General features: G+C 38.8%; 1 protein-coding gene across 3 annotated transcripts in view; it reads right to left on the reverse strand.

Annotated features, from left to right (window-relative positions):
• The window catches only part of Cbl (Cbl proto-oncogene), a 76,542-nt gene that overhangs the window by 11,301 nt on the left and 37,507 nt on the right, over positions 1-27,734 (reverse strand). For all 3 annotated transcript variants that reach the window (XM_020179197.2, XM_074066553.1, XM_020179198.2), the window contains 13 exons: positions 21,554-21,700; positions 19,300-19,456; positions 18,440-18,561; positions 17,259-17,396; positions 16,057-16,144; positions 15,592-15,723; positions 15,059-15,262; positions 9,986-10,117; positions 9,523-9,900; positions 7,562-7,656; positions 3,021-3,158; positions 2,461-2,558; positions 1,130-1,309 (listed from right to left, as the gene is read on the reverse strand). In XM_020179197.2, the coding sequence (XP_020034786.2) occupies positions 1,130-1,309; positions 2,461-2,558; positions 3,021-3,158; positions 7,562-7,656; positions 9,523-9,900; positions 9,986-10,117; positions 15,059-15,262; positions 15,592-15,723; positions 16,057-16,144; positions 17,259-17,396; positions 18,440-18,561; positions 19,300-19,456; positions 21,554-21,700 (2,009 nt within the window). The remainder of the gene's footprint in view (positions 1-1,129; positions 1,310-2,460; positions 2,559-3,020; positions 3,159-7,561; positions 7,657-9,522; positions 9,901-9,985; positions 10,118-15,058; positions 15,263-15,591; positions 15,724-16,056; positions 16,145-17,258; positions 17,397-18,439; positions 18,562-19,299; positions 19,457-21,553; positions 21,701-27,734) is intronic.

Below are 27,734 nucleotides of genomic sequence, written 5' to 3' on the forward strand. Positions count from 1 at the left end.
GTACTGGGCGAACTCAGGGCCTATGTTGCTAGGCAGGTGCTCTACTACTTGAGCCACTCCCCCAGCCTACAAAGCTGGATTCTTTTCTTTTCCTTTCCTTTCCCCTTTCTTTTCCTTCCCTTCCCTTCTCTCCTTTCTCCTTCCTTCTCCCTTTCCCTGCCTTCCCTTCTCTTTCCCCTTTCCTCTCCTTTCTTCTTTCTCCCCCTGCCCCACCCCCTCTCACCCCCGCCAGTGCTGAAATTGAACCCAGGACTCCATATATGTCAGGAAAGCACATCACTAGCCAGAAATCTGGGTTTCAGAGGTTTAAGGGTTTAGGGGTCTAGCCTCCTCCTCCTCCTCCTCACAAGAGGATCCACTTTCTAAATATACCGTGCACCTATTCTATTAACAGTAATTGTTGCTATGATAAGCATGTAACATCTGTATCAAGGGTTACATTTAGCAAAAGTTTTCACAAAATCATCTGGATTTTTGTTTGTTTTGTTTAAAAATCTGAGGGGACCAGAATTTAAACTCCTCCTTCTACAAATAAGAAGACAAAAATAAGCCTAAATTGAACGAAGAAGCATTAACCCAGGTCGGGTGGTGAGCACTGCCCATTTGGGCAACTGGATGCTGTAGATTTTTTTCTACCAGCTGTCCCGAAGGTTGTCTTCAATCTCCAAAGCAATAGCAACTCTGGTTGCTGCTCTTCAAGGTGGCTAGATACAAGAAGAGCAGCCCTCAATAGTCAAGGCCCCATGTAAGCTGGCCTTAGGCCCAGCCCGTGTTTGTTTCAGGGCAGCACATCTCCTTTTCAGGGAGCCAAGGCCCAGTTTGAACATAAGCTTAATTCCCAGTCATAAGGCATACATACTCAAAAGAGCTAGAAACCCTACCTTATTACCCCCAACACGGGAGGATCCATGGTTTAAGGACTACTTTATTTTACTAAGACTGGGGGGAAAAACCTCAAGAGTTTGACAATAGTTTGTTTCATCATTTGGGACTTAGGACCAGCTTTCCTCCCATTTAGATATATCATATAGTCCGCTACTGACTGACTGTCGCAAGAGGTCATGTGTTTCAGTATAAATTAGAAGCCAGGCATAATATAGGAAAAACCCAAAGCATCATGGAGACTCACTTGTGGGATCACCATCCAGAGATAACCAGCCAAAGGAGGAGCTGGCATTAGAGATGTCTGACAGAGTTCGGCGGGCCAGCACAGCTGGCACAGGTGGCTTAGGAACATCATACCCATCATCCTCGTTTTCTGATTCCTCAGGGCCAGTGTTGGTGTGGGCTGCAGCCAAATTCCCTTCACCTGAAGAAAAGCTGGGAAAGTCATCTTTGCCTGTGACATACCTCATCTTGTAACACATTTCATCGTAGGGGCACCCACCCATTCATGAATGCATACAATCATTCATTTTACTCAACAGTTATTCAATGTCTACTGTGGGCCAAACACCATGTGAGGCCCTGTGGATGGAGACAAAACAAATAGAAAATAAAATCTGTACCAATCCTGCAGCTCTATTGTTGAACATGTCAAAAGTTACTCTGGTCAAAGTTAATAGCCACTGATTCAGTTTCAGGATTTCTAACTACATTGCACTTCAGAAAATCAGCCAAAAGGCCCTGTGCATGCAGGCTTCTTGAACTTTCAACTTGATGAGCTAGTTAACATGGGAAGTTGAATATTTACCACCCACACAAAAAAGAATTTCATCAACGCAATGGGAATAAAAGAGCAACCAGCACTGCAGGTCCAGGCCATATAACACAAATGACTCTAGGCTCCGGGAGAATGAAAAAGCACAAAAGAACTAGCTGTGTGAAGAGGAAATGAAAGAGACGAGGAAACTGTCTTGTCTATGAATCAAAGATATTTTGCCAAAGAGTACTGAAAATAATTTTGTACTTAGGTCAAGCCATCTAAGCCAAATATAGGCTCATTCCTATGGCACATCAATGATTTTCTCTCCATTTATTTATTTACTTACTTATTTAAAAAAAGGGATAGGGGTCTCACTGTATTGCTCAAGCTGGAGTATAGTGGCTATTCACACGTTTGATTCTACACTGATCAGCATGAGAGTTTTGAACTGCTCAGTTTCTAACCTGGGCAGGTTCCCCCCTCCATCCTCAACCTGGTGGACTCCTGCTCCCCAGGAGGTCACTACTATATTGATGCAGAACTTAGTGCAGACACCCATATGGCATAGAGCACTACAGCCCAGAACTCCTGGACTCAAACAATCCTCCTGCCTTAGCCTCCCAAGTAGCTAGGACTAGCAGGCTCGTGCTAATGTGCCAGACAATTTTCTCTCTTTCTAAACAGAGTCTTACTATGTTGCCCAGACTGGCCTCAAACTCACTATACTACTGCCTCAGCTTCCCTTGTACTGGGATTATAAGCATACACTATCATCACTGACACATCAATTGTTAAGAAGCAGTGAAGCTACTCACCAAAGGTGCTGTTCTCGGTCGCAGGTGGTGCCTGGGACTGAATATTATACATTGCTTCATATGTACAGCTATCAATCTGCTGGTCACAATCACATGCTCTGAACCAGAAGGAAAGAGGTACAATGATTTTTGGAACAGAACTGTTGTCTGCAAACTTAAGAAGACTTACCTGTTCACAACTACCTTAGACCCTGATTCTCTCAATACAACATATTCTCTTTGTGCTAGTATCACTAATAAATATTATAAGATTGACAAAATTTTTTTGTTTTGTTTTTGCAGTACTGGGGTTTGAACTCAGGGCTTCAACCTTGCTAGGCAGGTGCTCTACAATTTGAGCCCCTCTGCCAGCCCTCCTGTGGCAAGTTAAATGTGTGTGTTCTGAAGGTCACTATCACACTGAGAAAGCATAAGTGCAACTGCTTGCAGCTACATTAGGGAATAGATTTATCTTTGTTTTAAATCTGATTGGCTAACAGTACATCCAAGCAGATGAGGGATGTCAATTGAATCATCCATACAAAGACACTTGGTCCCAAACAGGATTCTTGTGAACTCACCGTGAACTCTGTGTTATCTCCAAAGGCCGTTTCAACTCTGACTGAAGCCCTACAGGTCTAGAGGAGGGAGTCATATACTCTGTATCCTCTTCGCTCTCACCTTGCTCCCCTGGTAGCGGTTTTGGCACAGGAAGAGGTCTGGAAAATGAAGAATAAATGACAGAAGAATTAACAAGCTAGAAAACTTGTATGAAATAGTCAGCTGTAAGAAAGACATAATTCAAATATGACAAAGTAAAACACATGCCATCTAGGGATTTCTACGGACCATGGCAAGTAATTAGGAAGCAGCACACCAACTACAAATTCCACTTTCAGTTGACCAAAGGTGTGGCTACTATACAGGGATGGGTACCTGGTTCTAATTAATCCCAACTTCCAAATAAGTTCATTATAGCATCCCAGTTGAGAGCTAGTACTCTTTTTTTTCCCACCAGGTATGAAACAAGAAACAGCAGGTAGCTTTCTGACAGTATGTTAGAAATGCACAGCAAATTCCAATTCTGAAACTTATGATGTCAAATAATACATAGTTTGTCAAAAGATTTCTCAGAGCCGGGTGCCAGTGGCTCACGGCTGTAATTCCAGCTACTCAGGTGGCAGAGATCAGGAGAACTGAGATTTGAGGCCAGCCCAGGCAAATGGTTCAAGAGACCCTATCTCAGAATAACCCTTCACAAAAGAGCTGGTGGAGTGGGTCAAGGTGAAGGCCCTCAGTTCAAACCCCAAGTACTTCAAAAACAAACAAACAAACAAAAAACAGCTTTCTCAGATATTACCTTTGGGTATAGACACTTTTTCTTTCTGGGCATGACTGGGATTTGAACTCAGGGATTCATGCTTGCAAAGCAGATACTCTCTCATTTGAGCTACACCTCCAGTCCTTTTTGCTCTGGTTATTTTAGAGATACGGTCTCTAACTATTCGCCTAGGCTGGCCTCGAACCTAAATCCTCCCGATCTCAACCTCCCAAGAAGTTAAGGTTTATAGCTTGAGCCACCAGTGCCTGGGTATAAACGTTTTTTCTCAGTATTTTCCACAAGAAAAAGCTAAAATAACAAGATAAAAAGTAACTAGGTAGTACTATCAATTCTGTCCCACTGTTTTGACTCTGACTTTGAGGATTTTTGTATGGGGGAGGGTAATGTTGGGGGTCAAACACAGGATCTCATACATGCTAGGCAAGTTGTCTTTTACTGAGCTACCCCTCTTCCCCACTGGCTCCTGCTTCAGGGATCTTGCCATCATACTTATATATGTAACTCTCACCCAGAAGCTTTAGAAACAAAATACCCGCTACACCACCTTATAAGAGTAGACAAAAACAAAATAACCAGCCCTATAAGAAACACAGACATCCAAAACTGCTACATGGAGTATGAACTTATGGATGTTTCTCCTCCCATCCTCTTTACACTATATGTGTGTGTATTTCTTTTTCTTTTTTTTTTTTTTTTTTGCGGTACTGGAGTCTGAGCTCAGGGCTTACACCTTGAGCAACTCTGTCAGACCTTTTTGGTGATGTGTTTTTCTGACAGGGTCTCCAGAACTGTTTGCCCAGGCTGGCTTTGAATTATGATCCTCCTGATCTCTGCTTCCTAAGTAGCCAGATTTACAGGCATGAGCCACCAATGCCCAGCTACTTTTGTATATTCTGAATGTTCTACAAGTAGTATTGGCATTTATCTGTCTCTATGTATTTAATGATTAGTTTTTCTGCTCATAAAAGCAATGCATGTTTATTATAAAACAAGTGTGACAGAAACTGAACGAAGAACATGACAGTCCCCTATAATATCACTTGAGATTTTTTTCCTTATGTTTACATATTACTTTTTTGTCTTTTGTTTTCTTAAGACAGGGTTTTACTATATAGCTCAGGCTGGCCTCAAATTCTAGATCCTCCTGCCTTAGTCTTCAGAGTGCTGGGATTACGGGTATACTACCATGCCCAGCTCTACATATTACTTTTATTATTGAAAAATCACAGCTGGGAGCTGGTGCCTCACACCATAATCCTATCTACCTGGGAGGCTAAAATCGGGAGGATCACAGGGCAAGGCCAGCCTGGGCAAACTGTTTCAGACCTCAATCTCCAAAATAACTAGAGTAAAACTGGAGGTGTGGTTCATGTGATACAGTGCCTGCTGGAAATTTTTTCTCCAAAAAATTTTAAGGCTGGAAATATAGTTCAGTGGTAGAGCACTTGCCTAGCATGCTTGAGGCTTTGGGTTTGATCTCAAAAGGGCAAAGGAGGCACAAACTTGTGATACTGGAGAGGCTGAGGTAGGAAGGTACCAAGTTTGAGGCTGGCAAGGATTACAAAAAAAAAGACCTTAAAAACACTCAATTATAAGCCAGGCACTGGTGGCTCATGCCTGTAACCCTAGCTACTCAGGAGACAGAGACCAGGAGGATCATGGTTCGAAGTCAGCCCGGGGAAATAGTCCATGAGACCTTACCTCGAAAAAACCCATCACAAAGAAAGGGTTGGTGGAGTTGCTCAAGGTGTAGACCCAGAGTTCAAACCCTAGTACTGAAAACACACACACACACATCTCTTAATCACAAAGCATTTTGGCAATATATGCTATTTAAGGAAGGAAGGCACTAGAAAGCAACCAGACACCCAGGACTTAAAGAGGCCAGTATCCAAGAAACAATGTAGGTAAGTCTCATCTTAGGGGTTTTGAAAACTCTTTAGAAGACTGAAAATCAGGCAACACATAAATAACTCACAAGTCAACGCAATTACACATGGAAACACCAAGTATTTTAAACTGAATGATAATATAAATATGATATATTAAAATCTGTGGCATACAGTTAAATATCTGGAGTCTTTTTTAGTGGTACTGAGGGTTTAACTCAGGGCCTTACACTTACAAGGCAGGTACTCTACCACTTGAGACACTCTGCCAGCCCCACCTAAACATTTGCTACCAACTGAATGCTTGTGCCCCCTGACCCCAAATCCATGCTGAAGCCTTCACCCCCAATTTGATTACAGTAGAGATGGAACCACTAAGGAGATATTAAGTTAAGGTTGGATGAGGTCATAAGGATGGGACCCTGATCTGATAGGATTAGTATCCTTATAAAAAGAGACTCTGCACTGAGGAAGGACAGAGAAGGCAGCCATCCACACACAAGGGAGGGCCCTCGCCAGAAACTAACATTGCTGGTACCCGGATCCCAGACTTCCAGCCAATAGAACTGTGAGAAACTAAATTTCCACTGTTTAAACCACCTAGTCTGTGTGCAGATCAACATAACATCTGTCTCATGATGCTATAAAAACACCAAATTAAGCCTAAAGAAAACTGGAAGAAAAAGAGCAGGAAGCAATGAAATGGAAAGCAGATACCAAGGTGTGGCTCACTCTTCTAAATCTAGCTACTTAGGAGGCAGAGGACCATGGTTCAAAGCCAGCCCTGGTAGAGTTAGTGAGACCACCATCTCAACAAAGAAGCCTGTTGTGACAGTGCAAGCCTGTGGTCCCGCTAAGGGACCTAAGGGACTATGGGAGGGTCAGAAGAGGCCAGCCCAGGCAAAAACTGAAGAGCCTATCTAAAAACTAAAGCAAAAAAAGGCTGGGAGCATGGCTCAAGAGGTACAGCACCTGACAAACTAGTCCAAATGTCCGAGTTCAACTCCCCATACTGTTGGACATGGCATCTCAAATCTGTAATCCTTGCTACTCAGGAGGGAGATTAGGAGGATCAAGGTTCGAGGCTGTCCCAGGCAAAAAATTTTTGAGACTCCATCTCAACGAATACCAGAACATAGTGGTGCTTGTGTATCATCCCAGCTACAAGGGAAGCATAAATAGGGGGATAGCCAGCCTGGATATAGACAAGACCCAGGCCCTGAGTATAAACTCCAGCACCACAAAAACAAAACAAAAATAGGACTGCCATATTTGTTTAAATCAACAAGTCAAAATTGCTTCTTTAAAAAGATTAATAAAACTGACAAGCCTCAGTAAGACTGATTTATATAGATACACACAGAAAAAGAATGGAAGGAAATATTCCAAGACATGAAATAATTATTTCTACATGGTACAAATATAGATTTTTGTTTTCTTCGTTTCTTTTTTTTTTTTTTTGGTGATACTAGGGTTCAAACTCAGGGCTTCGTATCTGCTAAGCAGGTGAGCTACCACTTAAGCTGCCAACCCTATTTTTGTGTTGGGTTTTTCTGATAGGGTCTTGTGAACTATTTGCCTGGGCTGCCTTCAAACCATGATCCTCCTGATTTCTGCCTCCTAAATAATTAGGATTACAGGTGTAAGCCGCTAGCACCATTTTTTTGTTTTCTTCTTTATTCTTTTCTCTGTTTTCCAAATTTTCTATAAATCAACTGTTTTATACAAACCAATTGGATGTGATGACTATATGCTGTTATCCCAGACTCAGGAAAGGCTGAAGCAGGAGGATCATGAGTTTGAAGCCAGCCCAGTCTACGTAATAAATAAGACTTGTCTTAGCAAAAAAGGGCCAACTCCACGGAATGAAATATAACTTTAGTATACTTACCTGGCAGCCAGAGAATAAATGGCATTGGCAGATGAGGAAGGTTTGATTTTGGAGTGCTCACATTCTGGACCTGTTAATGGACTGCTATTCATGTTCTGGAAAGTAAAGTGTTGAAAAGAACTTTCGTCTTACAGAACTCATCCAAAATCACAATACTAACATAGACACAGACCTCACTGTCATTACCATCATATTCCTCAACTGTACCCTTCCTGTTCCATCTCCTCATTAAAGTTCTACTCATCAATTCTTCCATCAAAGGCTCATCTCAAATTCAACATGTCCCTAGTTAGCCAAGTTTACAACCCCAATTTTCGTGTGTGCATTTAAGAGATGTTTCCTCACCCACTGAGAGCTTCCGAGCCTTTACAATTCTGTTTCATGCTCTCTAAAGGCTTCACCTAACCTGGCTGCCTCGTTCTGCTCAGAGACAGTGACTCTCCCACTTGCTCACTTGACAACAGCTACTCCACATCCCTTTGTTATTTGTCAAACAGACCCTCTCTCCCAAATTTCTTTTCCCTTTATCCTGGAATGCTCTTCCCCTAGGATCCACACAACTCACTGAACCTACTGTTTCAGAGTCTTGGTTGACTTATACTCCATCCCTTTTAGTAATGCTCACTCCAACTCCAGCTCTCCCCATACCCTTCCTTGATTTTTTTTTTTGAGGGGGGACTGGGGGGAGAAAAGAGACTGGGATTTGACTTCTGGGGTTTAAACTCAGGGCTCTGAGCTTGCAAAGCAGACACTCTACTGCTTGAGCTACTTCTCCAGTCCATTTTGCTATGGTAATTTTAGAGATGGGGGTCTCACACTATTTGCCCAGGCTGGCCTTGAACCTTGATTTCCACCCTCCCCCTCCAATTTCAGCCTCCCAAGTAGCTAGGTGTGAGCCACTGACACCTGGCTCCCATACACTTCTTTGAGTTGTTTTTCTCCACTGTACTACCAATGTGAACATTCTATTTATTTTCTATCTTCCTCCATTAGAATATAAACTTTATAAAGACAAGCTTATTTGTTGAGTGCACAAATAAGCCTGCAAAAAAATAAATATTCTTCCCCCACCACCTAGTTCTGAACCCCTCATTACATGCTTTGACAAAGGACCATAACTTTTTTTTAATCTATACTCTTCCAAATCTATCCTGCATTATTACTACTAGATTAATCTCTATAAGCCATTATTCTGGTCATATTACTTTACTAGTTTTTAAAATGTTGCTCCTCATTTCTTATCAAATTAATGCAAATTCTTTTGGTGGGGGGATTTACGGTTCTGTAATCTAATGTCAATGTTCCTTTCTCTTGCTCTGTTACACAAAATTTCTGCTCTGCCCATCATCCCATAATATACCTTAAGCATTCTGTCATTGTGGCTCTAATCTATCTTAAAACTGCACCAGACTCTAACACTCCTGTGTCTTAGGTATGTAACAAATCTTGTGTATTCTTATAACATCTTATGTATTTATCTGTAAAACAAAATGAACCAAAAAAACCTCACTCTTATCTACTTTCCAAAGAACACTTCAGATTCAGATATGCCTTTTTCCACAAAGCCCTTATGATTGCTCTACCTAGAAAGGGCCTCTCCTTTCTCAAAAACTTGAGAGTTTTCTAGTCATATTGCACATGGCGTCTGTAAAGGACGTTCAGTGTTATAGCTATAAACTGCCTTATTTACCCTCATAAACAAATGTACTTCTTGAGGGTTAAGGCATTATATTATTTATGAATTCTGTAGAAAACCTATCAAAACTTTGACCCATAGCTAGGCACAGTGGCACACACTTGTAATTCTAGCTATTCAGGAGGCTGTGGAGGAAGATAGGGGGTTTGAGGCAAGCCTGGGCTATAGAAGACCCTGTCTCAAGACCAAAACAAACCTTTAATCCATAAAATGCCACCCACAAACATTAGTTAATAGGCTAAATAATTTCGAAATTAGGACTCACCATGGAAGTATCCAGACTAAATGTGCTTCCAAGCCTAGACACATCTGCTCTAGGTTCTACTTGTGAGGGCAATGAAAATGGAAGTGAGTGCCGGTTGGTTAATTCTCTTCCAGTCCAGGGGTCACTAGGACTTGGAGTAGCTACTGGTACTTTGGGGATTGGTCGGGACAGCCATGAGTCCCCAAGACGGCTAGAGGGGACAGGGGGCAGTTTGTCCCTGGATGGACAATCTCCTGGTGTACAAGGCAGGGGGCGTCTCTGAGGCCGGGTTTCTGCTCCAACAGAATATGGACGGTCTGGAGGGGGCGGTGGTGGGAGATCGCGAAGTGTAGGAGGTATTGGCAATGGTTTGTCCTTATGAAGGGAGCCAGAAGCAGCCTGAAGAAGCAAGATGAAAGCAAATCAATCAAAACTCACTAATGCCAACAACAACAAAAAAATGCAGAAATGGATAATGCTTTACCTTGGAAGCAGTTCCCAGACCAGAAGCACTTGAAGGAACAGATACTCGTTGTTGTAGAAGGTCAAGTCGTGGTGGCACTGGAGGAAGGGAAGCTTGTGGGGCCATGGAGAATGGAGAAGGAGGCCTTTCCACCTATGATCAATGAAGTTTAACAGGTTACTGTTGTTTACAGAACAGTTATTTTTCAACTCCTCCTAAAGCTGTAGATAGCAAATAATTTGAATATAACTGACACGTCAAACTTAGGTTCAGGGTCATGCAAACCTCTTTTGAAATCTCAGAAACTTCCAGAGTCCTGAACTACTTCTGTGTTACCATAGTGTTACCATAAGAGGGCACTCTCAATCACATATGGGTAAGCTTTTGGCAAAGCATCTAGAAAGGCAGTGCTATAAAAAACATCCTGGCTTACTACTCTAAAAATTATAACTTTGATTAAGTACAGGAAACCATATAAAACAAAAGGAGCAGACATAAACCTTCCAACAACTTACCTAGTGAATAACATTTAAGGGGCACCATAAGGAAAGATATCTAAGAAGATAAATTCTCTTTGGATTATTGAGCATGATCAACAATATCACTAAAAAGCATATTGAGTCCTTCCAAAGGGTAAGTTATCTTTCTTATTTTGTCAATTTGTATTATAAGTAAATGGGGCAGCAGGATGCTGGTGGCTCACTCCTTTAATCTTAACTATTTAAGAGACTGAGATCAGGAGGATGGCAGTTTGAGGTCAGCCCAGGCAAAATTTGCATGATCTTATCTCCAAAACAACCAAAGCAAAATGAGCTGGAGGTGAGGCTCAAGCAGTTAAGTGCCTGCTTTGCAAGTGTGAAGGCCTGAATTCAAACCCTAGTTCCACCCAAAAAAGCAGGAGGGGGGAACAAATACGTGTATAACCTTTTCTATTTGCCAGTCTATAGCAGGTGAGGAGTAGGTGAGATAAGGTTGTTGAAGTAAGCTGTCAAGAGATACACAGTAATTCTTACAAAATGCTACTTTGCATTGGCATCTCAACAGGAAGCAACACTGACTGAATACAGACAAATATATATTGTAAGCATCTATGCAAAACGACAGCACTGTCATTGCTGCTTAGTGGTGAATGAGGAAAAACAAAGCCCTCATGGTTAACTACTTGCTTTTACTCCTAATTAAGAAAACAAGCTCCACTTCAGCTGAAAATGCAGCTCAACATCAAGGACTAAGACAGTCAAAATTTATTTATTAAGCTTTCACTTCATCAGTATCTAGTTAGAATTATGTCCTACAGATTTTTACCCTAAAAGAACCTCAGATCCGTTAACTGCCTTTTCATTCTACTCACCAACATGAGACTTGATTTATTAAACAAGCTTCTAGCAACCTCCCTGATTTGTGTTTATCTCACTAAATTATTTTGCTTATGACCACTGGGCTCACAAACTTAAAAGACATCAGTAGTAACTCCCAATTTCCCATGTCATATAACATCCTTTTCCTGCCTGGTTTTCCCAGTTCGCTCAAGCCTGATCTTCCCCCAACAACATCATCTCCCACTACTCCCTAGCAAGTGTCACTGCTGCTTTAAAAGCATTGCTTTCTCAGTGCTTCCTACAACTTTGGGTTGTTTCCTGGATTTAGAAGGTCCTCTCTGCCCATCGTCCACTTGACCCTCCCTCATTTCTAAGTGCAGAGGGTTGAACTAACTGTACTCTTCAATTCATGGCTCAACATGGTAAATCATCCCTGCAATGTTCTTTTATCCCAACACATACTAACGTTCCAGAAAAGGAAAAAAAATAAAATGTAAAAGCTAATAGTAAGAGAACAATATGAGGACATTTTCAAGACCCGAGGGACAGAAATATCTATAAAGAAAGGTTTCATTGCATACTCAGTTCAAAGAAGGAAAAGAAACACATAAGGAAATAACCAACCATGGGGCTGTTGACATCGTTAGTGGCAGTGTGCATACTCAGCATGTGCTAGGCTAAGTTCAACCCTCAACACTCACCCTCCCCGCAAAACCAAAAAATAACCAACCAAAAACACCCTTAAAATCTTCTCTGGGAAGACAGGGTAAGGAGAAAGGGGACACCAAAGAGCAAAAAATACACTAGAAACTACAAGTCAGTGAAGCCTTAACAATTCAGAGTATTTTTCAACCTAGAATTCTACAGCAAGTGAATTAAAGTTTAAGGGTTGAAAAAGGCACTTTAAGATATTAAAGACCTTTTCACAGAAGACTATTTTAAGGACATACTCTATTCCTACAAGGAAGCAACACGAGAAAGAGAAAAACATGAAAGCCAATAAATAGGTCCTTGCAACAGAGGAGAAGCAATGAAATACTGTGAGGATGAAAGGGGAGGCCACAGGGTGACTGGAAATGCAACATATATAGAGAACAACCTGTCTAGACTGGAGAAGAAACATGGATGATGCCTATATATCACTTTACTATATTGTACCATCCACTATCTACTGCATTAAGTGTTTACTTCATAGACAAGCCTACTGAGAGGATGCTTGAGAACATGGTATTACTTCATAGTGACAGGTACAAACTAAAAACTAGGGAAATAAAAGTATTCCAGGAAAAGTAGGTTGTATTAAGAAAGCAAAAGTAATTACAGTATAGCATATTACTTGGCACAGTAGGGAGCAAAATTATTTAAACACCAAATACTGATTCAGCAAAGCAAAACAAAAAAACAAAAAAACATTCAAATAACTACAGTGGGAGGCTATGGAGTAGAAAGGAGATAAGAGACATAAGTCTACTCTTCTATAGTATCTGAGGTGAGCTAGTAAACAATCAAGAGAAAGCAGTATAGGCATACAGTTTAGAAACATGGAAGCAGGAAGTCATTTTAAGAATTAAAAAATCTCAGCTGGGCACATGGTTTGAAGCCAGCCCGGGGAAATAGTTTGAGAGACCGATCTCAAAAATACCCACCAAAAAAAAGGCAGGTGGAGTGGCTCAATGTGGAGGTTCTGAGTACAAACCTCAGTACCACAAAAAAATAAAATAAAAAATCTGAATGGAGGTATAAAGGGAAGTTGGAGAGGGTGAAGGCAGGAAACCAGTTTTTGTAAGCCTTCCAGCAATTCCTCTAAACTTAAAAAAAAAATTCATGTGCATTTATCCTTTGGCTTTTTTTAAAAAGTAGATTTAAGGTTAACTATATAAAACTATATTAAAAACAAATCAGAGGCCAGGCACAGTGATTCATGCCTGTATAATCCCAACTACTTGCATGGATCTCAGTTGAAGGCCAGCCAAGGCAGTTAGCTAGAGAGACCCCATATCTAAAGTAACCAGAGCAAAATGGACTAAAGGCATGGCTCAAGTAGTAGAGTGCCTGCTTTACAAGCAGGAAGCCCTGAGTTCAAGCCCAGCTCCCACCGAAAACAAAACAAAACAAAACAAAAAAACCAAACTGGGCATTGGGGTGGCAAGCCGTAATCCCAGCTACACAGGAGGTATAGGTAGGAGGATCTTAGTCTGAGGTAGGCCCTCGCTAAAAACACAAGCATCTATACAAAAAATGAAACAAAAATGGGCTGGAGGTGTGGCTCATGTGGAAGAGTGCCTGCCTAGCAAGCTTGAGGCCTTAGATTCAAATCCCAGAATTACAAACAGTACAATAAACAAAAAGCATTAAAATAACAAGTAATAGTTACAAGGATGTGGTAAAACAGGAACTCTTATATTTTCACACACCTTCAGGGGTGATTTTAGGACATAAAAAGTAACAAAGTTTTACTATTTACCCAAAGTTAATTTTTACTCAAATTTTATTCACACAGAGAATACAGTGAAGTATAAATTACAAAGAGTAACATAAAAACACCTCATATATACCATTCAGATAGGAAATGACCACTAAGGTCTTTATGAAATAAATTCCCATGTGCTACTCTCCTAATTATACCTCTCTCCTCTATCAAGAGTTTTGTTTTTGGTTTTTTTCTGATTTTTGTTTGTTTGTTTGAGACAGGATCTTTTTATATAGTCCAGGCTGGCCTCAAACTCATGATCTTCCTGCCTAAGCCTCCACAGTGCTGGGTTTTTAGATGGGTGCACTGTGCCCAGATATCATAGTCTAAACACACACATTCTTTTATCCAGTAGTTCTACTACTAGAAATTCACCCTATAGACTGACATGCAAAATAAGCCAATATGGCAGAGCGCAATGGTTCACATCTATAATCCCAGCTACTCAGGAGGTAGAGATCAAGAAGACTGTTGGATCAATGAGAGCCCAGGCAAAAAGTTAGCAAGACCCCCTGTCAATGAATAAAAGCTTGGCATGGTAGCATGTGCCTATTACCCCAGCTAGAAGGGAAGTGTAAACATGAGGTTCACAGTTCAGGCCAGCCCAGACATAAATGCTAGAGCCAATTTGAAAAATACCTAAAGCAACGGGGGCTGGGATATGGCTCAAGTGCTACACAGTGCCTGCCAAGGAAGCACAAGGCCCTGAGTTAAAACCCCACACTGAAAAAAACAAAACAAAACAAAAAAAGGCAGCCTGGAAATCAAGACTGAATAAATTATTGTAACACATAAAGGAAATTGTCATTTATCTTTGAATTTCTACATATCTAAGGGGACAGTGTTCATTTCCTTCTTTCTTCTAAATGCCTATACCAATTAAAAGAGTATATACCCAACAATTTCACTGCTTCCCTATGCTGAATAATGCTTCACCTCCATCTATATTCTCTTCTCATTAAGAGCTCTTTCATAGCCTTGTCTGTGAATTCTGGTCCTTTATAACACTCCACATTGAGCAGCTTACTCAGGCAAGAAACACCTAGCAAACATAACATATTTTAATTATAGAAAAATCATACAGCGTATTGCATAGATTTAAAATCCTCTAAACCTCTATTCTTGAGCATAATAGTAAGTAACTGGGTGTGTGCTCATACAAGTTTTTTCCCTATGGATATTTTAGCTTTATTTCATTGGTATTTTTTTGTGGTGCTGAGAATCAAACTTAGGGTATCACACATGCTAAGTAGGCATTCTATCACCCAGCTATGTCACAACCCCTAAAAAAAACTGCAGTCTTACCTTGGCACCTGCTAATTCCTTCATCATGAAGAGAGAATCATCAGCTCGTTCATCTTCATCATCATCATAATTTGGGGAGGGAGCTCCTTCTGCTCCTTGCCTCAATAGGCTGCCACTTCCTCTAGGATCAAATGGGTCTACCACGATGGGTTCAGTACCTTTGATTTCACATCGGCAGAAAGGACAGCCTTGACCTTCTGATTCCTGCAGAGGAAGTAGATGATAGTAATGGATGTAAATAAAAGTACTTAAAATATTAATTTACTAGTAAATATATTTCTTAGAGATAAAAATGAAATTACAGTGCATGCTTAGCATACTGAAGCCCTGGGTTCCAGCCTTAGTGAAAGAAAAAAAAGAGGAGAGGAAATAGGAGAGGAGTGAAGGAATGAAGAGGAGAGAAAGGGAGAAAAAAAAGAAATCAAAAATTTAAACTTACTCCACAAGCCAGGCCACTCTTTATAAAGGATATATAATACCCAATTCTTCGCAGTAATTATGTAGAAAAGAAAATGTAAGGTTTGGATCCATACCTGCCAGGATGTAAGACAGGATGTGCACATGAGGTGTCCACAGGGCTCAATCTTTACATCTTTATCATTTTCAGCACATATTTTACACAGTTGGAATGTTGAGCCCATCTCACAGTATAATTCATATTGTTCCTTTGATTAAAAAAAATTAATAGGTTATTTGTTGAATGAATGACAGTAACTATAAACACTAACAAGAAAATTGAAGTCAACTTTCTATACAAATTTTACTCAAATAAAAATGTCAAAACAGTGATCATGTTCCCTCATTAAACCAGAAAGCAGCTAGTCTTGACCCTATTTTAAGTTGCATGGTTTTAAGAGAAATCACATACACACAAATTCACTAATCTAGCCAAGTGTTTAAAATTCAAGTGTACCAATCACTAAGTTATAGAGTCAGTTCTATAAAATACATACAAAAACTTGGCTCCCATGATAAGGTTTATGTAAAACAAAACTTACCTGGGTCACTTTGATGTGATCTTGGGGAGTTGGTTCACATAATCCTGTCAGGTCAGGATTCTGATTTCGTCCATCAGGAAATAAATAGCTGGAAAAAGGAGTAAAACCAATCTTGGGGTTTTATTGAAGCCAATTTATCATGCTTGTTAATTATAGACAAATGATATCTAACATACTTAAAAAGAAGTAACTACCTTGGCTTAAAGGCTACACTAAAACAGACAGCCCATGTACCATAGTTTGCCAATGTCTATTTTAATTAACAGATGACCACAAGCTATAAATTCTTAAACTGCATTTGTTTTTTGTTTTTTCTTTAAAAAAGACTGAGTCTTCCTATACAGCCCAGACTGTTGCTGAACTTGAGATTCTCCAGCCTCAGCCTCCAGAATTCTGGGATTGCAGGTGTGCCTTATACTGAATTTAACCAAAGACCTAAAATACTTTTGCTTACACAGGTTTAACAAACTCAAGAGATAGCACTTTAAAAGTCAAGAAGCAAACTAAACCACTGAAATCATTTACAAGGGAACTTTTAGCATCAAACTGCTCTGACATTTGAGGCAACATCTCTTTCAGCTCCAATGCTACTGAAGATGATTCATAATGGAAAATTGATTTTCCTAATTCCTTTATAACACAAGCTAGTTTTCTGAACCTGGACAACAGTACTTTCAGTGCTTAGTGACTGATAATTTGAATTCCCAAAAGAATAGCAATTCTGGAATAGATAAGAACTTAGTCAAACATTAGCATACCTTACAAAAGCCAAAGGCCTGAAGAAAAGCTGCTGAACCAAAATGAAATTAGGATGAAGGTAGAGGAAGACCACTGAGACCTGCTGTCTTTAACACTTAATTGCCCTCATACTGACAAGTTAAATAACTGGTAAAATGTCCTGACAATTGTACATTTTCAAATCTGACACAGACTTGAAAATAAGTTAATATCTGGAAAAGGAGAAAGATGAGATTTACTCTTGGCAATAACTGAAGCAATAGAGAAAACAACTTGACTTATGGAATCCCTACTAAACAAAAACAATAGTACTACAAAACTTGAAGTCCAAGTCAATATAACCTGTTAATGTTTCCTGAATCTTAATCTACATAGAAGAAACACAGAATAAAGTCATTAACGATGAAGTGTTACAGTCCCTAAATGCCTAGACTCAAGCAGAAAATGTAAGTAGTGGTACTCACAAGCCTTCCCTGAAGCCATCAATCAGCGCTTGGAAGAGAGGTTTATTGTGAGGAATTGTCTGGAGAATGTTCCCATCAGCAGTAACATACCCAATAGCCCACTGACCCAGACGAGTACAGCTCAGCCGGAAGATGTAACTGAAAACAGAGATTAACACAAGTTTTAGTATATATGCTGGTCTTAGGATAAAAATTAAAGATAGATGCAAAAGGGCTGATTCAAGGGGTAAGAGCACCTGCCTAGCAAGCGTGAGGTCGTGAGTTTAAAATCCAGTGCTGCAAAAAAAAAAAAAAAAAAAAAGACAAAAATCAAAGGAATCAGTGTGTACTGAACATGCCCATGGTCCTGGGTTCAACCCCGAAATTCCCTTTTCTTGACAAAAAAAAAAAAAAAAAGATTACCTTCTCCAATGACTTCAGAACAGAAACAAAGGACATCTAAACATCAATCTTAGGGTTAGAGGGCCTCAGTGGGGGAGTGCCTGCTTTGCAAGCATGAAGACCAGAGTTCAAACCCCAGTATCACCAAAAAGGAAAAAATTTTTAAAAAGCCTAATGTGATTGTCCTCTCATTGTTGCTACTGTCACCTTCGCCACTCCTGCCATTCAATCTTGTCTACTAACTACTTTAAAAGAAAAAAAAAAAATCAATCTTTTTTGAAGTCAGGTTGTCACTAGTTGCCTGACTAGTCTCAAAAGATCCTGGCAGTTGGTGGCTCACCTCCTGTAATCCTAGCTATTCAGGAGGATTGAGGTTCAAAGCCAGTCTGGGCGAATACTTCACGAGACCCTATCTTGAAAAAAACACATCACAAAAAAGGGCTGGTGGAGTGGCTCAAGGTGTAGGCTCTGAGTACAAATCCCAGTGCCAAAAACAAACAAACAACCCTCCTGCCTCAACCTCTAACTACTGTGACTACAGGCGTGTGACAAGGCACCCAGCATTAATCCCATTCTTAAGTGACCTGAAAACATTTGTCAAATCACAGGTTTAAAAAAAAAAAAAAAAAAAAAAATCACACGTTTTGAATGAGTCACAATTCCTCTGATAAACAGACATGAGCCCTACTGTAAAATTGTGACCACTGAGGAACTGATAAAAAGATGTTTCTTCTACTCTAGCAGGAGTCACAACAGAATAAAATTCAGGAGAATAAACCTCTTTGCTTCATGGCACTGACCTGCCAGGTTTGTGAATGAATTTCTGGAGCCGAGCTTTCACTTCATCATAAGTCAGGAAAGCCATGTAACCAGGGTGAGTTACAGCGAGGCTGTTCCAATTTCTGAGCAAAGAGGACCATGGCTAAAGAAACAAGAGAGTAAGCACAGACCATTTTGCTCAAGATCGATAACCAACCTCAGAGCAATGAAGAACAAAAAACTAATTCTCAATTATAAATTCTCAATTGTAATATGGTTAAAGAGATAAAACTTCGAACATCTAAGAAGAAAAGAACATATGCTTTTAGGGAGAAAATTTATACAAACTGAAATGTAAGAAACTGTACAGTAGCCCTCACCAACAGTACTGAGGTTTAAACAAGATAAACAAAAATCAGAAAACCAGAATAGAGTCTACATAGGCAATTAATAAGTTTCAAATAAATGTTTATACAAGTTAGTATACACATACTGGCAGGACATTATTTTTAGAGGAGAAAAGAAATGAGTACTTTCTGAAGTCTCAATACGTCTCAGCATTAACAATCAAGAATTTCAATACAATAGGAAAAAAAGTTGGAAACATATATCAATGTCTAATAACAGACAATAAATTAAAAAATTATATCCATTTTATGGTAGTTCTATAACCATTAAAATGATGCAAAAGAATATTAAGGGTATTCAAAATCAAAGAAAGGTATGAGAAGAAAGATTAGGTACATATATAGAGAACTTTTAACATTTTTTTGATTATAATTTCTAAAATGAATTAAAATACTTTTACCATAGACAAACCCCTATATGTTTTTTATTTTTAAAAGAGTTCTCTTCAGAAAACTAGCAGTAGACAGATTAGTCCACACTTTTAGTAACATACCTGAAAGAGTCGTGTAAAGATATCAAATTCAAAAACTGAAATATAATCATTGCAGGTCAGATCAATAGTGGATTTCAGAGCCATGGCCTCCAGCCCAGAACTGATGGGATGCACTTCATGCAGGGCTTGTCGAAAGCTTTTCCAAGGGACTATTGTCCTGGGGTGGGGTGAAAGAGAAGGCACAAAATGAGAGAGCAGATAATTTCAGGCACTGCTATAATCAAGGAAAAGAAAGCAAGTCTTACACTCATTATCAATTTCAATTCTCTTACAGAAAGTGAGCATCTGGATTGAAAATAGAAAGAAGGCAGGAAAGGATGTATTTCTTAACTGTCTAATGAGTAAGTTAATAACAGAAGTAATTTTCCACTATTTGGCAGAATGCAATAAATTAATCTTGCTTTCTCATCTTGCTTCATACATTTGTTCTATTAGAGAAGCATAGAAAGAAAGATGAAGTTATCTTTTTTGCATAATAAATGTATCTGTGTGGGGGTGAGGGTAGGGGAGGTGGCCCAAACAATGTATACATATGTGAACAAATGTAAAAATGATTAAATAAATAAACAGAAAAAAGTTTGGTACTCACATTAAAAAAAAGAGTGGGGGGGAAATGTATCTGGGGCCAGGCCTTTACTACCTAAAAGCTTGTACTTTTTTAAAAACGTTTTTATTAGTACTTAATAGTTGTACAGGGGGTTTCATTGTGACATTTCTATATAGATGTACAATGTATCTGGGTTTGCTTCAACCCCTCCATTATTCTCCCTCTTCCCTCTCCCCCTAAAAAGCTTGTATTTAAAGTAACATTTTAAAAGCATGTAAAACATTCTGTATTCTTTGAGGAACCCACACTAGAGCAAGATAGGCAGGAGGAAATAGGCTCACCATCCTGAAAGAACAGGATTCTCATAGAGATGAGGAAGAAACTATTCAACCAAAGTGATTAAACCCTAGATAAGGCCAGTTAAGCATCATTAGGAATTCATGTTTCTCACTATCTTTAAAACAAATACAATCTCACTGCCTTTGGAAGGTTTATGTATTTACCTGCTGGAAAATAAGAGATCATGAGAAAAAATACATTTACAATGTAGAAATCAGGTGCATAATTTTATTTATTTTTTTTTTTTGGTGGTACTGGTGGTTTGAACTCAGGGCCTACACCTTGAGACACCCCCACCAGTCTTTTGTGGTGTTTTGTTTTGTTTTTGAGATAGTGTCTCAAGAACTATTTGCCCAGGCTGGCTTCAAACCTCCATCTTTCTGATCTCTGCCTCCTGAGTAGCTAGGATTACAGTTGCTAGCCGCTGGTGCCCGGTTTTCTTGATGTCTGTTCTAATGTAGTTATTGAGGTAAAGGAATAAAGCTGAACCTATCTTCTTCAACTAGGCTTTTTTGTTAGGGGGGAGGGATGGTGCTGAAGCTTGAAGCCAGAGCACAGAACGCAGGGAGCTATACCCTCAACTCCCTCAGCTAAGCTGTTCAAATTGCAAATAAGTCTATATTTTATTTATAAAACACAATTTTTAATTTTACTTTCTGTGGTACTGGTAACTGAACCTAGGACCTTGTAAATGTCAGGCAAGTACTATATCACCGAGTTACCAATCCTCATATTTCCAATCTAAACATTAGTTTATTTTTATTTTCTGCAGTGCTGGGCCCATGCTAGCAAAGCAGCATACTGCTGAGCTACACCTCTAGCCCTGGAACTCTTACATATTACTTATGGGAATATACACTTCTATAACCTGGTTGGAAAGCAAATAAGCAACAGTTAGCAAAGCAAAAGATGTGAAACTTCACAACCCAGTAATACCACTCTTAGGTATATAATGAAGGAGAAATTCATGCTTATGGAAAAAACTAAGTGTTCAACACAGCACTGTTTGCAATAGCAAATAATCTGAAATGGAAATGTCTGCTAACGGCAAAATGGATGGGAGAGAAGAGTATTTAATCAAAGAGCATGAGCGTCATTCAACTGAATCTGCAAAGCTTTATTTCTTTAAAAAATAATTAGGGCAAAAAAATGTAAATATTTACCAAAGGTGGGAAGTACCCATACACTTATTTTTCTCAAGTATTTTTCATATTTTAAGTATCTCATACATTAAAAACTCTTCAAACGATAGCATGCCTGTCCGGCAAGCGCAAGGCTCTGAGTTCAAACCCAGTAGTGGGGTAGGGAGGGGGACTCGTAACATAAGCTTTAGTTTTTTATAGTTCAAATCATCATTTACAGACATACTTTTCCCCAAAAGCCTTTCTCCAAAATTCTGCAGCATCTGCTTTAGTAATCCGAAATGTGTCTCCTTGAAAGAGTCCACTTGGAAAGATGCCTTTCAGTTCTGCCAGCATGTGACTGAAGATCAGGGACAGTTTGGTTAGGTTTCGCCTACAAATGAAGAGAAGTATAATAATTAAGTAAACAGTTTTATTTTATATTTACTACACAAAATATCAAATTAATATTGTTAATATTAACAATAAATTTGGTAAGAACCTCTTCAAATACACTTTCTGGCCAATATTGTACAAGGATATACAGAATTATAGAAAAAGAAAGGATGGAATGTGCTATTCAGATAAGGTCTTTGGAAATTGTTTTGCTCTAACATCAGATGAAAGATATAGCTGGGGTGTGGCTCAAGTAGTAGAGTGCTTGCAAGTGTGATGCCCTGAGTTCAAATCCCGTATCGAAAAAACAAACAAACAAAAAGGACTAGCCAGGGCAGGTAGATCACTTCTGTAATCCTAGCTACTGAGGAGGCAGAGATCAGGAAGATCAAAGTTCGAAGCCAGCCTGGGCAAATAGTTCTCAGATCCTATCTCAAAAATACCCAACACAAAAGAGCTGGCCCTGAGTTTACCCAGTACCACACACACAAAAAAAGGACTATCACATTCAATAGACTCCCTTCTGTCCCCTCCCTCAAACAGATGTTATATAGAAAGTTAGAAAAAAAACAAACAAAAAAAAACCCCTCACAGTCACATATTAATGAGGTCTAATAACTGAACACAAAGTAATATTAACAAATTTATTTTAGTATCACAGATGAAAGAACTTAACAAATAAGCTGAAGAACATGTGCACTGCTATAACCATTCAACTGCAGAAAAGGGTTGGGGATGAAGCTGGGCTTGGTGGATCATATTTATAATCCCAACACTCCAGTAGGAAGATTCCATGTTCCAGGTCAGCCTGAACTACATAGTGAGACCTTGTCTCAAAGAACAGCAGCAGCAACAACAAAAACAGTACCATCACCACCCCAAAAAAAGCAAAACACCCTCCCCAGCAAAAGGAAAACATTATTTCTTGCTATGCATAAGTTATTTTGGAAGGGAGGAGAAATGACCCAAACGTTGTATGCACATATGAATAAAAGAAATACAAAAATATTCTTAAACAAGAACTATTTAACTATCCAGATCTAATAAAAATTTTCATTAATCAGACCTCAAAAACGATACTAAAATTTCCCAAATTCTACTAAAATACCTCTCCCTTTATCAAATGAAATGCTAACATTCAAACCACGTAACACTATCTGTGCAAGTGCTAATTGTGCCATTGCTCTTAACAATTAGTTAACTTTGTCCTAATAACCCCTATGTAATGGACATGATTTAAAGATGCTGCACAGTACCAATTTTATAAGATGATGTCTCTACTTTTAAGTATGCACTTTGATCAGATTATCATTGCTATCTTGAACGTTATTGTCACATAACAGGATACAAATGCTTTAGAAACTATTGTACACCAAACCAGCTACTAACTATGATAGGTTTTGTTTTGTTTTGAGGCTATCATGAATGCAGTAATTTTCTTGATTTCCTTCTCAGCCTGTTCATTAAGTATAACAACTATTTACATTGCATTAACACTGTATGGGGTACTATAAGTAATCTAGAAATGATCTTTATAAAGTATACAGGGAAGATACATAAATACTTTGCAATTTTCAATAAGGGACTTGGGGATCTGTGTTATTGTTATCAGCTGGGGTCTAGAACCAAATCCTTCACAATATCAACCAAAGGACAAATACATGTAACAAAACAGGTTTGTGAATTTTACTTCTTCCTGAAAAATCTTAATTGGTTTTCCCTAGGATGTCCTCTGTTAGTTTGTTTTCTTTTTTCTTTGGCTTGTCTTTCCAGTCTCTTCAAAGATACTTCCCAAGAACTTGCTCTGTGCCATATTCCATTCTTTCTCTATATACACTCTTCTCTTTGCAATCTTATGACTTCAAAAACTACTTTGCAAATAATTCCCAAATCTTGGGCTTTGGTAGCTTTACAACTTTTCTACTTCTCTACACAATGCCAGCAACTCAAAACATGTTCAGAATTAAACTAATCTTCGTTCTCAAATATGTTCTTTCTTCATGTCACCTGTGAGTTTTTTTTTTTTTTTTTCTGCAGTACTGGGGCCTGAATTCAGAGCCCACACCTTGAGCCACTCCACTGGCCCTATTTTTGTAAAGGGTCTTTCAAGGTAGGGTCTCATGAGCTATTTGCCTGGGCTGGCTTTGAACCGTAATCCTGATCTCTGCCTCCTGAGAAGCTAGGATTACAGATGTGAGACAACAGTATGTCTTAATTACCACAAACTCAAAACCTTAAGAGTCATCATGGCTTCTTCATTTCCCTTGTTCTGCATATCTGACTTATTAGTCAAGTTCACTGATAACTATCAATCCTGCTTTGAATTATATTCTTTTTTGGGGGGACTGGGATTTGAACTTAGGGGTTTGTGCTTGCAAAACAGGTACTCTACTGCTTGTTTACTGGCATAAGCCACCAACTATCTAATATAATATTAGAATATGTTATTATTCTAATACAAATTCCCTGCTACCTTCAACTGCCTACTTGAAATTTTAAATTTCAGTTTTTGGTCTCTTCCTATGCATATCCAATCTTACCATATTTAACTGCATCTAAGGAAGGGAAAAACAATTTCCACAGCACCAATTTCCTTAGCATGGGTTTTAAGACTTTCCACTAACCTAGTCCAAACCTACCCTGCTAACTAATTTCTTAATTCTTCAATAGTATGTTCCAGTCAACTGAATACTTCACCTTTTCTTATACCTACCACCCTTCTTTGCTCTTCAAATAATTTTCCACTGAAAATCTACCAAGTATCTAGTACTATGCTGGATCACAGACAAAATATAATAACAAAATAAAAATGGACAGGATGCTTTTATAAATCTGTGAAGTAAGCCACAAAAGGAGGATAGTTATTGACCACAAGGATATAATGGCACCAGGAACCTAAGAGCAGTTCAAAGTGCTGACTGAAATAGTACTGAAGATCAATTTAAGACATTTTCCTACTCAAGGATGCATCTCCTCCAAAAGCCAGCATGTATTTCTTAAAACCTCCAGAGATGTGTGCTATAAGCATCATACTTAAGAGGAAATAATGAGTCTATAAAAGTCCATGGGTGAGAGCATTTCCAACAGATATAGTTGAAATTCCATTTGATGACTCTTTTTTTTCATTGAGGTATCAGGCTTTGAACTCAGAGCCTCATGCTTGCGAGGCAGGCACATTATCACTTTAGCCACTCTGCTAGCCCCCATTCAGTAACATTTTAAAATCCAAGGCTTATGGCTCAGTCTCCGAAATGCATAGGGCAAAATTTAATTAGCAGAACCTGTCTTAACACGTAAGTAATCAATACTTTTCAAAATTCTGTCAGCAGTTACTTCAATTCATACAATGTATTCTAACAGTTCTTCAAAGGTCCACAAAAGAACACAACTGTTCCAAGTTTTTGTAAAGGCCCTGAAGACAGGACTTTTCATTCCTAAATCCCAATAGTAGCAAGTCACACAGGTTTTTCTTGAACACAGTGTTTGAAGAAGGAGATCATTTTGGATTTCTTTAACTCTAACCATGCACATCTAAGTAACTGCAAATTTGTTGTTTCCACCTTCCTCTTCTCCTCTTAAACTTCCCCATAATCAACTACTGATTCTATACGTATTATCAATTTTTGTAGTCAAGACTGGTTGACAGTCATTGTCACCATACTTCAAGTCCTTCTCTCAAGTCAATACCTTCACACCTCAGGCCTCCTAAAGTAATGTTACACATTTGTCTGTGTGTAATTCCATCTAATAAGGAACTAATAAGATTTGTATGTTGCCAATACACAAGTATATTAAATAGACAATTGTAGCTCCTGTTTTAGCTTCAAAAATAAAAATATAAACACATCTTGACAGGAATCACGATCACCATTTCAAGCAAGACAGAGTTGGGGGGGTGGTATGGGGACAGGAGGGGGAAAGGAGTAGGAGGATGCATATGGTGCAAATAATTAATGTATACGCATGTATGTAAACACAAAAATGTTACCTATTAAAACTGTTCCAGGAAGGGGGGGTGAGAGAGAGCATTGGAGGGGGTGAATTCAAGTATGATATATTCGATACATTATTAAGAACCTTTGTAAATACTCCAATGTACTCCCACCAAGCACAACAATAATAAAGAAATAAAGACAGAAGTTGCAAAGTAGCCTTCATATGAGTGAGATAAATACAAAATGCCTCAAATGATCCTGGTTAGTATACTTACTACTTTATAAAAACTGAAAAAGTTGTAATTCTTGGCCACAAAGTGCTTTGCACAGAAAGAGGAAATGGAAAAAAGAACATAGCATGAGGCGATACATAACCCCTTCTACTAAAAAATGCACTTCTTTATGCATTATTAATGTTTAAGACTAAGAGCACTCTCACTCTTTTTGTTCATTCCCTACCAGAACTGGATGTTTCAAGAAGAAAAAGATGACTGAGAAACGAGTATTTAAGAGATTGAAAAGAAGTATGATGACTTTTAAAGCAATGAATACAATATATTCATAGAGATTTTCTCTTTCAGGGCTACAAGTGTTTGAAACTCATTTTGCTAGTGATAAAATTTGCAATCGGCAAGCATGGTCTGTTTACTCTTTCTACAAGAGTGCCTAAACATAGTCATGATAACAGTCAAGAAGACTAGATTGCTGCTGGGGATGTGGCTGAGTGGGCACAGTGCTTGCCTAGCATGCTTGACTCCCTGGGCTCAATTTCTAGCACCACCAAGGTCGATTAGATTTCTAAAATATATTCTGTATTTATTACCTAATTGAGACCCTGGGAAATTACTTAACATCTCTGGGCCTCAACTATATCAGATGTAATATGAGGAAGCTGAAGCCAATTACTCTCCAAGATTTTATCCTATCTATGAAAATGTATGGAGTATGTATATGCACACCCCCCCACACTGATTTGAAACGGGGAAAGAAACCTGAATTTCAGCAGTTCAATTTCACAAGCAGATAAAAGAGGAGAGACATAGAGAAAGGAAGTTAATGCTTATCCTTACATAACTGACGACTAGAAGCTATGTCCAGAAATTATAATTTTAAAAAGTGTATCTTTTTCCTGTTAAGAATTTAAATGTGCTTATATGTTATCTGAACATATCATTGTCTGAACCCATCTGAGGCTGGAAAAATGAATTTAATCTGTTAAACTAAAATTTTGTTATCTATACCAGGGATGTGCTAAATCTTAGAATGTGTGAAGTAGTTTACTCAAAATAACTTTACAATTTCTGAATAAGACAGAAACATCAAAAAGGTGATCTCAGTCATTTTAGATGAGACTCATAAAACTGGTTCAAAGATTCAAAGAGGTTTCTTTGATTTTTACAAAGAGAAGAAAAAAATAACTTTCTTTTTAAAAGCAGTAATTTAGTATTTAGTTAACTGTAGCTTGGTATACAGTGGTTATAAAATTGTTTCAAGATCTGTATAACTGGCTGGCTGTGGCAGTGCATGTTTATAATCACAGTACTTAGGAGGCAGAGGCAGGAGTATCATGAGTTTGAGGACAGCTTGGGCTACATAGCAAAAACCAACTAGGTGTAGTTCAAGCACTTACTTTGCAAGGGTGAAGCTCTGAGTTCTGGCCCCAAATCCACCAAAAATAGGAAAAATAAAGACCAAAAAAAAGAATCTGTGTAACTGAACATTTTCATAATAAAACATTAGAGAAAACCCCAATAATCTATACTGTTACAGTATTTGTAGACCTGTGATTCTATCTTTCTGATGAGAAAATTTTAAAATGATTTTAACAGTTTTAACACAATGGCCAACAAACAAGCCACAAAAAAAATATTATACCACTTTAGGGTTATACTCCATGCTTTGCCACTCAGCCAAAGTGTGGGCTGAAAACTCACTTAAGTGGTGGTACTTAAAAGGTGAAGTGACCAAGGCCTTTAAGTATTTCATTTCCTGGTACGATTTCAGTGGTAACTGCTGCTCTTCCTATCTGCTAATCTCGAAAACCTTTACATACAAACTCTAGTGTCATCCAAAGAATGCTGAGTGAGAACATACTGA

Source organism: Castor canadensis, chromosome 2 (genome assembly GCF_047511655.1).
Source record: "Castor canadensis chromosome 2, mCasCan1.hap1v2, whole genome shotgun sequence".
NCBI lineage: Eukaryota > Metazoa > Chordata > Mammalia > Rodentia > Castoridae > Castor > Castor canadensis.